General features: G+C 35.7%; 1 protein-coding gene across 1 annotated transcript; it reads left to right on the top strand.

The window, feature by feature from the left end:
• The first annotated feature begins 636 nt into the window (after positions 1-636).
• hpn (hepsin) lies at positions 637-18,133 on the top strand. The gene is made up of 13 exons (XM_079895271.1): positions 637-806; positions 1,601-1,706; positions 7,238-7,339; positions 7,448-7,489; positions 9,033-9,162; positions 9,382-9,498; positions 10,512-10,552; positions 10,640-10,805; positions 11,531-11,727; positions 13,391-13,486; positions 15,736-15,878; positions 17,565-17,729; positions 17,827-18,133. The coding sequence occupies exons 2-13, from the start codon at positions 1,688-1,690 to the stop codon at positions 17,878-17,880; spliced, it is 1,272 nt and encodes a 423-aa protein (XP_079751397.1). The 5' UTR covers positions 637-806; positions 1,601-1,687; the 3' UTR covers positions 17,881-18,133.
• The last annotated feature ends 944 nt before the right edge of the window (positions 18,134-19,077 follow it).

Genomic DNA, 19,077 nt, shown 5'->3' on the forward strand with positions numbered 1-19,077 from the left:
TGTCTTGACCACCACACCCCTAAATGCATTGAAGCAACTGCCATGTGATTGGTTGATTAGATAATTGCATTAATGAGAAATTGAACAGGTGTTCCTAATAATCCTTTAGGTGAGTGTATAGTTGTTTATATATACTATATACAGTATATATATATATATATATATATATATATATATATATATATATATAAATAATATTATAATTATTATTCATGTTATTTGTAGTTATTAATAATATATAAAAAAAGGTAAGATTTAAAAAAAAATTTTTTTTTTACATCTTTTCACATTCTTTTTATATTTATTATTGTTATTCAGTTTGAAGGATCAGTGTTTATGTGCACATAATAATGTGTGTAGCTATCTTGACAGCCATGTACAGAACATGATACCATATGGTAAATGTGTGACACATATGGTATCATGTTCTGTATATGGCTGTATTATTGGTTATGCTTTAGTCGCAGTCGTATCGCTCCATGACGTGCTTCATCAGATGAGCTGCTCCTGAGAGATGAGGTGCGCGCACACAGATTCACCTGTAGCGCGCGCGCGCACCTTCACACACACCTGCGCTTCGCTGAGACTCTCTGCTGACCGGAAGAGGGAGGTTTCCACTCCAGCGAACAGCACAGAGAGAGCAGAGAGAGAGTGAGGAGAAGAGAGTCATTTAACAAACAAGAAAAGAGCGTAGGACTCCGGGGAAAGGGAAATGTCAGCGCGGATATTTGGAGGAAACATCTGATTTACCCCTTCATCTCTTTATTTCTACTTCAAAAATTTATCCAAAGACCTGTAGTGGAGAGGTAAAAGTGAAAACTGTTTTTTTTTTTTTTTTTTTTACTATTATGAGCATTAGTGACAACTAGAAATAAAAGACATTCATTTTTATATATTTGCAAAATGTCAATTTATATCATATAATGATAATAATCATCATCTCCAGATTTATTTATTTTTTGTAACGGGCTTATGTAACGGATCATTAGGACAAAATTCGTTAAATTGGATTTTACTGATTATAAACTGGACGTGAAGTTAGCTGCTGCTTCTTCTTTATATATATATATATATATATATATATATATATATATATATATATATATATATATATATATATATATATATATATATATATATATATATATATATATAAATGCTATGGATTCATGTCCTGAGTAAATAAATGTGAATACTTGAAAACTTAAATTAAAAAGTGGGCTAAGTCTCTCAAAACTAAAAACATTTAAGCCTTCTAAAATGTAAAACTTGAGTTTAATTGGCTTAAATTAAACAACATTTAAGGTTACAATCTTGCAGTGGTAAATTAATTACAACTTAAACAAGTTTGAATTTAAATATTAATGAAGAAAGTTTTTTAGTTAATTACTAATGCCACAAGGTACATTTTGGGAAATAATATTTGTTTTATTATAGCATTATGTTAAAAACGTTTGACAGTGATTGTTAATAACAGCACTGTCTGTAACCCTCTGAAGTTTTTCTCAGTTTGCACTTTGGTTTATTTAACTTGCTTAACCCATATTTGTCTGTGACAGCAGTTAAATTATGATTTCTAAGCTTTTCGAAACATTTCCAGGTCTGAAAGAAGCAGCAAATCAAAGTTTGGCGGAGGAAACATTGGAATCCATTCCAAGCTTATTTGTCAGTTTTCTGTTGGATAAAGATGCCAGAGAAGAAGATCGGTGAGTGCTGAGCTGTTTCTCTCTCTTTTTTTTTTTTACATCAGACGACTGGATTTGTTAAAGATTAACCGCTAGCCGGTGATGGGTCATGTACTCGATTTGTTTTGGTCAGTGTATCACTTTGACAAAAGGCCAAAAGGTGTCAAGACATGACATGACGTGATTTGTCCATACAGCTGTTTTCATGTTTACAATGGATAAAAAGAAAATCAGGGTTATAGGGTTAACTGTAAATATATTCACTCTTGAGAAAGCTGAACCTTTATTATCTTTCTCAAAAACAAATGCTGTTCAATTTTTTTATGTGAGCTTGTAAATTTAGATGAACTACAGCAAAAACAAAACTATATTTGTTTATCGTCGTTCTGGCTGCTCATATTTAATATCTCACAGGTGACCATCTATTTGAATTCTCTCATTAAAAATGAGAGGCACTGTTCTAGACCAAAACATTCCTTTACAGTGGATACAGAACATTTTAGAGCTGACACAACAGTTTTGTTCTGACTAATGTTCATTTTTAACCCCATGTAAAGGGGCTTGTGATGGTTTAATTTGTCCGCAAAAACATGAATCATCCAGGTATGGAGAGAGAGAGAGAGAGAGAAAGAGAAAGAGAGAGAGAGAGCAGTGTACCATGAAGAAGCTCTGTCTCATACACACCCCCCACTCAGACAAAAGTACTACTTGTTCTCCGGTCAAATGGGTCGTGGCAGGTGCCGTAGAAACAGTCTGAGGCAGTGGGGAAATCCTCAGGAATGAAACGAGAGACAGCAAACAGGAAAACATCACACTGTTTCAGTTTTGTTCTGACCTCTAATGTAACTATTCAAAGCTGGGCTTGGAGAAAACGTCACTGGTCAGTTGAGAGTCACGGTGAGATTTGGATGGTCACATTTTGCCTTTTCTCTTTTTTTTTTACAGTTTGTATCAATGACCAAGATGTTTCACAACTAGAATTACAACAGTTCTCATATAGATTCAGTCCAACATCTAGATAAATAAATTATTTCATAATTTAGATGCATTTTGAAATACTTTCTGAATGGTCAATAATGGAATTTAAGAATGCTAAACTGCATAATTCATGCAAATGGATTGTTTCGTTTTTGAAAGAAGTCTCTTATGCTCACCAAGGCTGCATTTATTTAATCAAAATACAGTAAAAATAGTAATATTGTGAAATATTTGTAAAATTTTTAAAAAATGTGTTCCTGTGGTGCGAAGCTGAATTTTCAGCATCATTACTCCAGTCTTCAGTGTCACATGATCCTTCAGAAATCATTCTAATATGCTGCTCAAGAAACATTTCTGATTATTATCAATGTTAATATTCTTGTTGAAACAGTAATACATTGTTTTCATGATTCTTATCATTCATTATAAATCTTTACTGATCGATTCAATGTGTCTTTGAGGAATGAAAATATAAATTTCTTTAAAAAATAAAATATTACTTACCCCAAACATTTAAACGGTAGTGTAGATGTTCAAGTTTTGCATCTTTTCGATCACTTGCCATCTTTTTATTTGCACATAGTTCAACAAAACAGTTTCAACTTCATAATTCATTTATTGGCAAAGTAATTGTGTAATGAGCAGGGTAAAATACAGTTAGTCATTACTGCTTAATAAATATTTCACTTCACTAGTGATGACCATGTTAGATTTTATTTTACTCTGATGACTGGGTATCATGTGCATTACTGCTTACATACTGTAGTGTAAGAAATAATGTTAGAGAATATAGGATTCCTATCTCAGCTCTTGGTCTTAGAAATTCAATGAATCATGGAAAAGTAGCCGATTCCCCACCATTTCTTAATTTCATCAATTCTTTTCATGACAGAAACGTCTAAAATCATTTGCCTGTTTGCACCATGAGGAATGAGAATAAGAAATACTTGAAATACTATAAAGACTGTTTCTACGTAATGCGTCCCTATGACCCATGCAAAGGGTTGTGCGTTCGGCCCTGTTGCAGAGCTGCGGTAACCTGTTTTGTGTGTTTGTTTGCTCTGGGCTTATCAGACAGAACAGTCTCTGCATGTTGGATGGGCTTACTGTTAATCATCACACCAGAGCTTCTGTCTGAAATAGGTTTTCATGCTTGAATATTCAAATAGCACATTGTTTTTCACATATTGTTGCTGCATCTCTCTCTCCCTCTCCCTCTCCCAGTCTGTCAGTAACGCTCCCGTTGTGCGTTTCCCAAAGCCAACTATGGTCGCAAGTTCTGTCGTTACTAATAGAGTTCAATGGAACTTGCAACCATAGTTTGGCTAACGATGCTTTTGGGAAACGTACCCGTTTAGTTCCTGTCTCTATGAAGCCTCTCTTCTGAAAAGCACAATGTGTTCTGATTGGTCAACCTCTTTGAGCGTGTTTGGGAAATGTCACGCCCCTTCCCATAACCGCAAGTTTAAACACACTACTAACGTAACTCAACCAGGCCTCACCTCCCTTTTCTGCATATGGCTTGGGCGGGAATTATTCAAATAAAGAATATTGTGGCGTGTTCGTTTCCCGGAAGAAAACTCAAGACTGCAATGGAGGCATTTCAGGGCATTCAAAAAAAAAGTATGCACTGATATAGAGATTAAGGGCCCTATTTTAAGGATCCAAGCACATGGTCTAAAGCGCATGGTGCACTTAGGGCATCCGAATCCAGTTTTGCTTGTTTAACGACGGGAAAAATGGTTGGCACGCCCGGCGCATGGTCTATAGGGTTGTCTCTGTTCTCTTAATGAGTAATGAGTGTGTTTTGGGCGTAACGTGCAATAAACCAATCAGGGGTGCATTTCCCGTACAACTATAGCTCGCTGCTTAACTACTATAGTATGATGCATCATTGGAGAAATCAACTAGCTAGTCACGACTGTTTCCCGAAACCGTATGTCGCAAAGTATCGTTCAACCACGTTGGTTTATGACGTCTTGCACGTGGTGGACTAATAGCTTATTTTAATTAATCTGTTTGAGATCGAATTAACGCTAGGTTTTGTCATATAAGTTACAGACATGGCATCTGAAGACCATTTCTATTTTTTTCTCAGTTATTTTGCTTTATTACCAGACTCAATATTTGGCTCGTTCTTACATAGTAGAGCACATTCGCACATGCGCAGTCTTCAAAAACGGTGCTTTAAATCTCTTGACAAACTAAAAGACGTAAATTACATTTGTAGGCTATGTATTCTAAATAAATAACACGGGTTGTTCTGAATGTCAGCTTGCTTATTTTGCTAAAGATAAGGATTTATTCAGTCTAGATCTCATGTAAACTAGAAACTGCTTCTAACCACAGCTCGAGAGCTGTCGTTCCAACCACACAAGTTTGCGATGCTGTTTGCGAACGTTCGTTGGAACGATGGTTTCGGGAAACACCAAATCGTTGAACTATGCTGATAACGACGGAACTTGCGACCATAGTTGGCTAACGATGCTTTCGGGAAACGCACCCCAGAGTCTCATCTCCCATTCCCGTTAAAAGTCAGTTGCGCTCCTGCTATGGCGGATTCGCAATTTATAAGGCAGGTTTTGCAAGCGGAAAAGCTGAACGCTTCTCTAGCAAGGAAACGGATCAGCTTGTGCGCGAGGTTAAAGCGCGCAAGCAGACCATCTACGGGACAAGCCGGATTCCACCATATCTTTATGTACACAATAATAATCTTTTACATTGTAATCCTTGAATTTTTAATATTTGGCATGTTTGTGTGCTGCTGCACGTCCCTGTGTGTGTAATAAGCAGAGTGTACACGCGTTGTGCGACAGTATATTCCTTTGGAGTGACTTTGTTATCTTTGCAGACCTTTTTCAATAGTAACATTACACACTGAAGATGAAAATGTACAATAGGACGTCTTTAAATATTATTAAAAAGCCCACAGAATATGGTCCTGGTGATCCATGTTTATTTTAGGTAGAGCATATTGAGTCTTGTCAATGAATATAGTTTATTCTGGTTGGAGCCGTGGCACATTGGTACAGTGAGGCGTGAGTTTGAAATGCTGGGGATGCAGGTTTGATTCTGGCCTGTATTATTGCTCAGAGGTTGCTATTTTTGAGCTCATGAAATCTAAAACTGAATATTATTTCCTTAAAAATATGATTTTTTTTTTTTTACCTATGACAGTATTTTACACTTTTAGCATCAAGCACTTGCAGGAAAGCCACCTATTATGATTTTTAATAAAAGTAAAAGAAATCAAAATGTACACTTACAAGTGAAAATGAAGAAAAATGTGCCCATTAAGTTAAGTTTAAGGACAATATGGCAAGGCAATAAAAACAACAATTCAGAAATAATATATATTTTTAAATCAATGTTAAATATTAATATAATAAATTATATTATAATAATAAAAATATATTATTTTCTTTAAACTTTATAATTTTGATTTATTGAAAAGGAAATATTATTCTTTTTTTTCCCCTTCTCTGTTTCTACTGTTATTGGATTCTTTCACGTCAAGAATAAATTCATTAGGAGAAGCAAACAATTTAAAAAAAATAAGACAGTAGCCAAAAAAAAGAGCAAATGCTATTAATATATAATTTTTTTATATTTTATTAATGGTTTGAATACATAATTTAGGGATGCGTGTTTTCATATTTCATAACTTTTGTTTCCATATCTTGGCAATCATTGTTCTTTCCAATCAACAATGATCTTTCCAATCATTGTTGAGATCCTCTGAAACTCTAAAAGAGACACATGTGAGATTATTAGGGTGTTTTTCTCAGAATAAACATCTGCGAAGCAGGATACACAAATCATATGTATTTCAAAGTCATATTTATATTCGGTGGGTGTTTTATCTAGGATGATAATGGCTATTGATTGAGATATTGATTGATAATAAAGTAGGGCTTGTAAATGGTAGAACTTGTAAATGATCAGTGCATGCAGGTCTGGATATTATATGTTTTTTGGCATTGGTCAATAACACTGACATGGTTACATCTATTTTGTCTAGGAACATGCTGACACTGCTCTCTCTCTCTCTCTCTCTCTCTCTATGTGCGTGTGTGTGTGTGGTCCAGGTATACTCTATGTTATGTGGATAAAATGTCCCCACAGAGATGGCAATACCCAAAATCCTTGTCATTGTGGGGAAATTTTTTGGTATCAGGAAAACAGCTTAGAAATCATAATAAGTGATGCTTTTTGAAAATGCAGAAAGTTTTCTGTGATGGGTAGGTTTAGGGTTAAGAGAATGAAATTACAGTTTGTACAGTATACAAATCATTATGTCTATGGAATGTCCTCATAAAACATGGAAACACAATGTGTGTGTGTGTGTGTGCGTGTGTGGAGAGAGAGCTGATCTTGACATTGAGATTCAGTCCCGTTTACTTTAGCAGAGAGGAATTGATGACTTTGGACTATTGATTTTGTTCATGGTTCTGTTCTTTTCATCAGCTTTGTCATGATTTATGTGTTTGCTCACAAGCATGTAATTTAACATTCAAAAATCTCACATTACTGCATTAAATACATGTACTGTCCTGTTGGTTTCTGTCCTACAGGAAGTCCAGGGATGACCATCTTCAGTCCGTATCGTGTGGTCGCTGCGGTAGCCGTGATCTTGATCATACTGGGGGGACTGGGAGCCGCAATCTGGGCCCTTGGTAAGACTTTCGGGTCGTTCCAGTTTGCTTCTAGGAACTGCTGATTTAATGGAATACTGCAGTCTCTCCAGAGACTCATTACACTTGTTCTGTTTGTTTGATTTTCAGTCACATATCTTAGAACAACAGAAGATACTGGATTATTTGATGGTAAGCATTGCTCATTTTTAATTACATTTAAATATATTAATAGTATATTTAAAAGCTGCAGTCCGTAACTTTTTTGGGTTAAAAATTATCCAAAATAAACTATCTGCTTGCCATAGCTCGATTCAAAACGGTAAGCTTGTAATAAAGTTTTTAAATCCAGTGGAACTGGTGGATTTCTGCGGGAAATTCGAGCATGTCTTTGCGTCATTACGTCACATCTGTTCACATAAAGAAGGAGTCTAGGCTAGTAGGCTATGAGTGTGAGGATGCTGGAGGTGGAGATTTAGAGCCTTTTCTCACAACACTTGATATAAATAAACTTATCAATTTGATGGCGGATCCAGAAAGGTTGAAACGACAATCACCAGTGACAACTGAAGATTCACCCGTTGTAAAATGCAAAAGACTTCAGACTTCGGAGTGGCTACAGAAAAAAAGAGACTGCAACCGCGAAAACAAGGATAAATATCGGAAGGTCATTAAATGTAGTCATGCAGTTCTGATGTTGTAAACATTAACAATTTGAGAACAAAGTATAATTTGTACGGTGATATGATAAGAGATCGTTAGATTTAATCAGCGCGATTTACTGCAATGCTTTTTTTCCCTTAGTTGGTCAGAACAAAAGTGGATGTTACTTGTTCAGATGACATTTTCCAGTGAGAATTCTTATGTTGTTCATATTTCCAAAAAGTAGAATCTGTGATTGCGAATGACAGTATCCACACCGGCGGCGACTGACAGCCGCACATTCTCCTCAAAACATTGGATTAATCCGCGCTGTGCCGTGCCGAGGCACAACCCACGTAAAGTTAATAATTCTGAGAATAACTGCAATTGCAGATTTCGAACAGAGATGGCGACAAAGAGAAAAAAACTACGTACTGCAGCTTTAAATAATATTATTATTTGGGGTGTAACAATATATCATGTCACAATATATCGCAATACAAAAATGCAACAATATGTATTGTGGATAGTGACAATATGTATTGTGTATAGTTCACCCAAAATACAATTAGTGTCAGTACTACATTAAACTACTATATATAATGTTGAATATAATTTATATTAATGCAATGGAGGAATATTTGTGGATCCTGATCATTCCAAATGTCTCATGTTACCAGTAAAAAGTGGCCTACATTATTTTAAATATATCTAGTCAATGAAATCTAAAATAATTCTGTATTTTCCACTTCAGAATCATGAATATTTTTATTCTGGTGTCTCTATTGTCCTGTGAATTGGGTTACCAGCACCAAGTCCAATTCTATTCATTTACACCCACAATAATACCAAATTTAGCATTTTAATCAACAGAACATTTATTGTTAACCTTTTACCATATGTCTTGGAGTATCGTAATTATATAGTATCGTGAGTTCAGTATTGTGATATGTATCGAATCGTGACACTAGGGCATCGTTACACCCCTAATTATTATACATAGGTCATTTTTGTTTTTTTGAAAAAAGTCTACTAAATATATATAAATCTAAAATAGTATGGACCCACGGACTGTCTTCATTATGTCCTGCAGTGCAGGTGAGTGCAGCTGACCAGAGGCTGAGAGTGTTCGACTCCACCCAGCGGAGATGGAGACACGTCTGCTCGTCCAGCGTCAACCAGCTCATCGCCAACATCAGCTGTGAGGAGATGGGCTTCATCAGGTAACAAAAAAGCATGCCAGACTCACTGTTTCTCAGGTATAGACATTCATTTAGTCAAGCCAGGCTCACTGTTTCTCAGGTATAGACATTCATTTAGTCAAGCCAGGCTCACTGTTTCTCAGGTATAGACATTCATTTAGTCAAGCCAGATTCAATTGTTGACTGGAATTCATCACTGTTTTAGTTATGTCTTGATTTGCATTTTTTCTTTCCATTCAGTGCAGTAAATGTCTCAGCCACATGTGCTCCTGACAATGGTGGTGAGCGAGATTTTTTCTGCGTGAAAGATAGTGAGTTAACATACGGGAAGAAGATAAAAACAGCCCTCTATCCTTGGTAAGACATTACCTTTTCATATGATTAAATATAAATATATGCGCCATGAACATCACCAAATTAAATAAAAAAAAAAAAAACTTTCAAACAGTTCCCCTTTAGCCATTGTTTGCACCAAGGGGGACTATAATACCTGGAGAAAGCTCTCAGTTAGCATTCTCTATAGCAAGCTATACATTTTGCATTTTAAATAGTCTACCAAAACTGGTTTAAAAACAACAACAACAACAAAAAAAATATCTATAATATATTGAAATATTTGTGATTTAATATGTTGCTTGCAATGGCCATCAAGGGAGAAATACACTTTCTGGCCGCTCTCTTGATCTTTGAATAATTATGATTTTATAACAATTCTGATAATTCTGATATGAAGTCTTTTATGCTCAACCAGGCTTTTATTTGATCACAAATACAATAAAAACAGTAATATTGCGAATATTATTACAATTTAAATTTACTCGTTTTTCTTTCTTTCAGCATTTAATTCCTGTGATCAAAGCTGAATTTTCAGCATTCAGCATCATTACTCCAGTCTTCAGTGTCACATGATCCTTCAGAAATCATTCTAATATGCTGATTTGCTGCTCAGTTATTAATAATGATTCTTACTGTTATCCGTTTTGAAAACATTTAATAAATATGCTTAATATTTTTGTGGAAACTGTGACATTTTTTCAGGATTTTTTGATTCACAGAAAGTTCAAAAGAACAGCATTTATTTGAAATAGAAATCTTTTGTAACATTACCAAATTACTTACCCCAAACATTTGAATGTTATAGTGTAGCTATCATCGTTTTCAATGATTTCTGAAGGATCATGTGACACTGAAGACTGGAGTAATGATGCTGAAAATGCAGCTTTGCATCATTAATAAGTTACATTTTTAAATACATTCAGATAGAAAACAGTGATTTTAAATTGTAATAAGATTATTTTTAAAAAAGCTAAGAACTGGTTGCAATAGTCTTAATCTCTCTAAAACATTCTGATGTTTCATTTCTGTTTCAGTAAATGTGACAAAGGTCAGATACTAGAGGTGATTTGTCAGGGTAAGTGCTACAACTCATTTTGTAGCATTTAGAATATTTCTTCACCGCGACTAGGCTACATGATCTGTTGACTCTCTATCGCCGTAGACTGTGGTCGTCGTATGCTGCCTGAAGAGCGGATCGTGGGGGGTGTCGATGCTCGCCAGGGTTCGTGGCCGTGGCAGGTCAGCTTACAGTATGATGGAGTTCACCAATGCGGTGGATCCATCATTTCCGATCGCTGGATTGTCAGTGCTGCACACTGCTTTCCTGAGTGAGTGACACACATTTTACACCCATATTCTCGAATGTCCAGAACGCATTAAAAGTTTTCGGTTTTCAGTTGAAAATTGTGTTGTGTAAGCAGCCCCCAAATTAATAACTAATGATTTTTACAACGGAAATGAATCAATCAAAAACTTACTTAAGCTGGACAATGTCTTTCTTCTAGATCTGATTTACAGCCAAAACAATCTTTGTTGCATTAATTTCTTAATATCACTGTAAAGCTGCTTTGAAACAATAGTAAGCGCTATATAAATGAAGGTGGCTTGATATTTAATTTTTACTGTACTAATACATGCTAGCAATATGTTAAAACATGTTAAAAACTTTTAGAAACAAGCTAGCTCCATGTTAAATAGGGTAGCAACATATATCTAGCTGTCTATCTTACAGATTGCATGGCTTTAAAACCATGCTAAAACATGCTAGCAATGTATTAAAACATGTTAACAGCATGTTAAAAACTTCTAGAAACAGGTTAAAACAAGCTATAGCTCCATGTGAACAACTTCTAAGCAAGCTATGCTAGCTCCATGCTAAAATGAGTAGCAACGTCTGTCTTTCCATCTTTCATTGTAGGCCTATATCTTTAAAACCATGCTAAAACATGCTAGCAATGTGTTAAAACATGTTAGCAACATGATAACAACAAGCTAAAAAAAACATCTCCATCTATCTATCTGCAAGATCTCACTGTCAGGCTTGTATCCTCAGGAGGTATCGCCACGTGTCACGCTGGCGTGTTCTGATGGGATCGATCTACAACACTCCCATCCGTAAGAACGTTGTGATTGCCGAGGTGAAGACTGTTGTCTACCACAGCAGCTACCTGCCCTTCGTCGACGCCAACATTGACGACAACAGCCGTGACATTGCAGTCCTGGCGCTGACAAAACCACTGCAGTTCACTGGTGAGTTTTTACACTAAACTACAGAAAATGGTAACACTTTATTTTGATGGTCCTCTTTATACATTTTGTTGACTATAAGTAACATTGCATCTACATGTCATTAGAGTATTATTAGACTGTAATATCTGCTAACACTTTATTTCTCTCCCCAACAGACATTTACTGACTATAAGTAGTTTGCAAGTCAACTTATTTTACTAACCCTATAACCTAACAGTTTTCTAATAACTCTAATGAGAATTAGTCGGCATGTAGGTGCAACGTTACTTATAGACAACCGAATTTTTAAGGACCATTAAAATAAAGTGTAACTTAGGAAATATATGCACATTGAAATTTCCTTGGCCAAAATCTGGCTCCATGTAAATACATATTAAATATCCGATTTGTTCTGATTGGCTGCCTCTTTGCTTTTGGTGTGGACAGAAAAATGATCGGAAACGTTTGCTTTAACCACTCTGAATAAAAGTGTCTTTTAAATATTACAGTAAATAACATCTTAACACAAAGGTAAGATATGTCTCTGTGTAACAAGGACTTTGCTAGCAGCAGTTTAATTGGAGTTTGTTTTGAGGTGTTTTTCATTAGGTAGTAGTGGTATGTTACAGGCCTGTCTGGGTGAACACACAGCATTATAGTAAAACCTCCCTCTGGTCTCAGGTTGCTCGTCCTGAGAACAAAGCTCCTCTATTTCCACGCGGCCTTGAGTCGAAACAAAAGACAGTACTTTTCCTGAAGGACAAAGCTTTTGCTCATATTCACAGTTTTCTGTATAGTTAAACAGAATGTTGAAAGGAAACATTTTGGATTTTATTCTGAAAAGATTTTGCTCTCAAAGAATTAAAGTCAAAGGGGGTGGTGGGGGGGGGGGGGTTTGGGTCGCAGTGATGCAATAGAAGAACCATTTTTTGGTTCGTAAATAACCTTTTAGCAAACAGTTCTTAAAAGAACCTATTTTTTCTTAGTGTGAAGAATATTTTTAAAAAATCGAATGAACCTTTTTTCCACAACAGAGAACCTTGTTTTTGAACTACTGTTTTCGCGGTAACTCTCTTTCTATTGCTGTCGAAGAGTAATTAGCTGGTGAAGTGGATCTTCTTATTGTAGAGTTAATGAAACACGCCGACTTTTTGGGACTTTAGCTTATTCACCTTATCCCCTAGAGTTAGATGAGTCCATACATACCCTTTTCATCTCCGTGCATGCCGTAACTCTGTCTGACGCACCCACCGCTAGCCTAGCTTAGCACAAAGACTGGAGGTAAATGGCTCCAGCTAGCATACTGCTCCCAATAAGTGACAAAATAACAGCAACATTTACATAATAACAGCAGTATGCTAGCTGGAGCCATTTACCTCCAGTCTTTGTGCTAAGCTAAGCTAGCGGTGGGTGCGTCAGACAGAGTTATCGTGGGCATTGCAAAGTTTGAAGCGAATAACAGATATCAGTAGAAGATTTTAAAAAGAGCGGTGTATTTATAAATCCATAAGATCTTACCTTCATGCTGTGGAAATACAAACTGGACGACGGAACACAATAAGCGCGGCGCTAAAAAAGGGCAGAGCTACACGAGGTCAAAGGAAATAGAGCGTGAGAATTGTGAATGACTGTGTGTGAAACTGTTTTCCTTCCCCAGCTGACATAATCTCTTTTGGTGTTTTAGATTATATACAGCCAGTGTGTCTTCCGACCTACGGCCAGCGTTTGGCGGATGGGCAGATAGGTACAGTAACTGGCTGGGGTAACATGGAGTATTATGGTTAGTAATGTCTCATTCTGTCTTTATTTAAAGGTCACTGTTGTGCCGTATTACAGTGTTTATCATCTTTACCTGGAACTCGAGACTGTCTCTGTCTCTTTGACCTTTGTGTCAGTGACCTGTGTGAGTGCTGTTGTGCTTGAATACGCTGATTTTACGCAGCCGTTATTTTAAAATCGAAAGCGAGGCTCCGGTGGGAAGAAAACCGGAAGTGTCGCCTTTAATCACAGGAGAGTTGTGAATGCGATGGCGTATTGTTGTGTTTAATGATGTTGTGTCAATTCTAAAACTGTACATACATTTCTTTTATACTTTAGACTATATACAGTGAAATTCATTTATAAATAAAATATTTTTTTTATATAATTCAGAAAGTAAAAAAAGAAGCAGGAATGAACTATATACATATCCTATATTGGATATTAACATCCAATAGTGTAAATCGCGGCAGCAGCTTCAGGTTGGTAGTCCAAAGGCATTGTTGTTTATCTTTACTTCCGGGGTTTATCCCACCGGAGCCTCACTTTCGATTTCAAAATGGCGGCTGCGTGAAATCAGCGTATTAACCACGTGTGCGAACTTCTGTCAGTTACAAGACAATAATTTCAACTTCCCTCAGTTTCTATAAACATAGACTTTTTTTAGTACTTTTAAACACATAAAAGCACTTTTTTAGTATAAAATTCTTTAGTATAAAATACTTTTCTTGGTGGGGGAATATCTGATTATGTTTATTGAGTTTGATTCTATCACATCATTCCAGTGCTGTTATCCCTTAATTAATAGTAATAGTTAATACTTAATAGTATTGAATTATGCAGCGCACTTGTATCCCTGGTTTTCTTTAGCCTAGTCCCAGACTAAAATGCATGTTTGAACTGTTTTAACTGAAAGCAATTTGCACTGGCAAATATACTTAAAATATTTCAGTGCCATTGTTTTGTCTCAAGATTCACACCGATAATGTTAAAAAAAAAAAAAAAAAAAATTATGGCACGTTTATAAAATATACTTAAATGTCCTAATTGGCCTAAATCTGAGGCCTGTCTGTTGAACCAAGCCGGTTTAATTGCATTAATTTAAGTTACATTACATTAAGTATTTTAGGTATATTATTTCCATAATAAGTACTCCTCTTAAGTATTAATTATTGTTTCACATGGAATTATTAACTAAATCTTTGTTAATTTAAATAATACAATAAAGTAAAATAAAGTAATAAAGTAAAATAGCAATAAAGTAAAATATTCTGTAAATATTAGTTGAAAATATTACTTATTTTACTTATTTACTTATAATTTATTTTATTTCAGATTTTTTCATTTTAATTTAAGTTTTTTAAGTTTAAATTTACTAAAACTAAAGCTGAAATAAATACAAATTAAATCTAAAAAGAAATATTAAAAACATGTCAAAAGAACATAACATTACTAAAACTTAAAACAAAATGAAATAAAACTATAATAATATTACTTTAATAATACTATAATAAATATATATGTATACTATATAGTATATAATGATAATAAAATGGTTATACTTTTAGAGCAGTTGAATGTATTAAATGATTATTCATGATGCTGTCCACTTACCTGCTAAGCTCTCATTTACTATAAACACATTACCTGTTCGTTCATAAACACTGAGGGTCACGTATTAGTAATTGACAGCATGCCAGCCTTCATGTCATGTCAGAATGATCATATTTATGAGATTAATGCACATAATCACAGCCAATTTGCAACTGAATCACCAATGGAAAACAAGAGAAACATGCCTGAAACGAATTGGCCTGGATCAAAGTTATAAAGATTATAATCGTGAATATCGTGAATGTTTTCTGTGTAAATGCATTTGGGCTTATATTCGCATATAATGTTCATGCAATGTCATAAATGTGTTTCCATACCTTTGCCACACAAATGCATTTACATCACAGGATACAATGTATCATGACATTCACAATTTTTATATGTCCTTGTCCAATGTCACAACAGAGAAAATGTAAAGCAAAAGTTACTTCCCATAAGTGACAATGCAACACTGTTATTAACTGTTTTTTATAATAAGTAAGGCAACAGTGTAATGCATTACACTTCTTTTAAATATGAACATTAACACAACTTGAAGGCAACAGATGACACACTAGGTTGAAAACCCTCAATATTCACTTAAGGATTCTAGAAATCATAAACTTTTGTTTGTTATTCGCTCTGACTCCCTCTTTCACGTGTCTTTACTTCTTGCAGGCACTCAAGCCAACGTCCTCCAGGAAGCCCATGTGCCCATCATCAGTGATGCTGTGTGCAATGGTCCTGATTACTATGACAACCAGGTCACCACCACCATGTTCTGTGCTGGTTATGAGAAGGGAGGAACCGACTCCTGCCAGGTACAGTATCTGCTATGACATCATCAGTCTAGATCAGTGGTTTTCAGTCCTGGTCCTGGGGACCCACCGCCAGTGGTGTCTCTAGGTTAAGCAGACCCCCTGTACAGTTTAGTGCATCTGGCCCCCTCGTGTTACCGCGTGGGTGTATATTCCCTCCCTGTAGAAATCGGGGAGATCCTTATGGGCCCTCCAATGCATCTGGGCCCCCTGTATACAGTCCCCTTATTTACACCCCCTGATTCAGATCATCAGCTCTTTAGGTGAGAGCTCTGTGAACTGAACTAAGTGTGTCAGATAAGAGAGACATACAAAATGTGCAGATCTGTGGATCTCCAGGACCAGGACTGAACATCACTGAGCAGCGCTGCACACAGCCACTAGAGGGAGACATTCATAACTAATGTACATGTGGCTGTGGGGAACTGTGAACTGATATGAGCTCAGTTATGGTATTGTCTCTTATCGGGGACAGCTGTGGTCCTCTGGAAGACCAGCCTTGGCCACTAACTGTAATAAAATAAGTTACAGTACTGAAATCGCTTACAAACACTTTACAGTAAGGCCCATTTGTTAACATCAGTAAATACATTAACTAACACTAGCAATGAGCAATACATTTGTTAATTTGTTACCATATTTATTAATCTTCGTTACTGTTCATACCTGTCAACATTTGGTTTTCAAAATCCGGGAGATTTGTGCGGGGACCGTTCGGTGGCGGCGGCGGCTGTTAAGTGTACTGCACGTGTTAAGTGTATTATTTACATTGCAATGCCTATAAATGAAAACATAACTTAATTTATTACAATTTCTTTATATTTTTCATAAAGTCATTTTATTACAACAAAACATCACAGAAACACTGCACTGCAGTTTTTAACACTGGTACAAACACATATAAAACTGGGTAAGATGCACGTAAATTGTTGCGTCCAACATTGTTGAAATTTACAACTGTACTTTGGTTTCTTTGCGGGGACACCACCTTCACCTGCCATCTATTGGCTCGCTTTCGGGTTAAACTTTCCGCGACTGCGCAACTGGGTTATAGGTTGCCAGGTTGAGGTGAAACGGGTTGAAATTGTATGGTGTGTGGATTGTGTGAATATAATGCATTTAATACAAGATCTGGCAACTGGTCAACATTAGACAAACATATTGGTCCATCCGATTATTCATAAAGGAGTTTGGGCCATGCAAATTACGGGAGTTTCCCGGGAGAAATAACAAACCGGGAGGGGTCCAGGAGATAGGGCTAAAAAAAGGGAGAAACCTGGGAAAAACGGGAGTGTTGACAGGTACTGTTAGTTAATAAAAATACAACTAACCATTGTAAGTTCATGTTAGCTCTGGTCCATTAAATAATATTAACAGATACAATGTTTGATCTTAATAATGTATTAGTAACATTAACTGAGATTAAGAAATACTTTAGAAGTATTAATTTTTAGTTCATGTTAACTAATATGTGGAACCTTTTTGAAAAGTGTTACTGAATTAAAACTGCATCATTCTGATAGCATGTGTAATGTTTCAGTCCGTTTTAGAAAATGGTATAAATGTGGTTACACTTTTAGAAAAGTTGCATGTTTTAAATGTTTTTTCATGATGCTGCCCACTTAGCTCCCATTTACTGTGGCATTGTGCACTGATTTTGACATGATATCATCTCTCATATGATGTCAGGGGGACAGTGGTGGTCCTTTTGTAGCGGCGGATGTCCTGTCTAAGACCAGCCGCTATCGTTTGCTGGGAGTGGTAAGCTGGGGCACAGGCTGTGCCATGGCCAAGAAGCCCGGCGTCTACACCCGTGTGTCACGCTTTCTGCCCTGGATTTCTACAGCCATGAGGGTGAGTGATGCTGGATGACCGGCACACTTTCATCAGCTTATCTACATATCATTAAAACAAACTTTACCTCACTTTTCTCTCACGTTTACCTCCATAGATGTATGAGAATTCCCCAGGAGTGCACAAAATGGCACGGGCGGTTACACCATAGCCATTCAGAGTGGAGAAATGTTTTATATGAGACTGAAATATTGCCCGTTGAGGTCAGATTGGTTGCTCGGATCTGTGGCTGAGATCAGACGTCTGATGTTGATCTGATGTTCTGTGATGATCAACCTGTCTCAAGGACAAATATCTTTTGCAATATCTGACTCATGGAGGTCAAGAACCATTTCTGATGCTGGCAATTACCATAAAATGTGTTTTCTTTTTAAAACGTGTCTCCAAAGTATAGTACGATAATCAAATTTGCAATTTTGGCTCAACCCAATAGCGCTCATATATATATATATATATATGTACATATACATATACATATACATATACATATACATATATATATACATATACATATATATATGCACACACACACACACACACACACACACACACACACACACACACACACACACACATACAATAGTGGCCAAAAGTGATGTCTTGAGGGGATATTTGTTTTTAATGACCCTACAAGTTCGATTTAACCATAACCATAAACCATATATATATATATATATATATATATATATATATATATATATATATATATATATATATATAATTAATGTAATATAATGTAATATGTAATATTTAGTAATTATAAATATGAAGGTAGAACAAAACTTGGTTAAGGTATTTATCTAACAAAATTATTAGGCCAACTACAACTACAGGTTTTAATATGCAAAACAAATGCATAGAAAAACAACAAGCTCACAAGAAAAAGCGGACACTGACTACAACATAATCAATTATTAATATTCCATTGGTACTCTCTTGTTTTTGCATGCATTCATAATTTCTTTGTATGACAGCCTGGCCAAAAATTAAAAATGACAAATAAAACAATTGACTCCAAACACAACATGCAATATGCTTACAAAATCTAATTTTTAACCATATTTGAATGAAGGGTGAAGATGTCAATTTTCCTAGGCCGGACATACATTTTTATTTATTATTTCATTTATGTGTGTGTGTGTGTGTGTGTGTGTGTATATATATATATATATATATATATATATATATATATATATATATATATATACACAAATAAATGAAATAATAAATATTTTTGTAAAACATTCAAGGATATTTTTATCCTAGTTTATTGCAGGTTTGTACAGAGTGTTTGGCATCTAGAAGAATTAAATATATGGTCATGTTCAGCTAGTCAGATAAAAAAAAT

The sequence above is a fragment of the Squalius cephalus genome (assembly GCF_949319135.1).
Source record: "Squalius cephalus genome assembly, chromosome: 15".
NCBI lineage: Eukaryota > Metazoa > Chordata > Actinopteri > Cypriniformes > Leuciscidae > Squalius > Squalius cephalus.

Bases quoted from the DNA above. Each gene is read 5' to 3' on its own strand.
- hpn (XM_079895271.1), top strand. The intron at 7,490-9,032 runs GTAAGCATTGCT...TATGTCCTGCAG, and splicing joins AGATACTGGATTATTTGATG to TGCAGGTGAGTGCAGCTGAC. The intron at 13,487-15,735 runs GTTAGTAATGTC...TACTTCTTGCAG, and splicing joins GGGTAACATGGAGTATTATG to GCACTCAAGCCAACGTCCTC.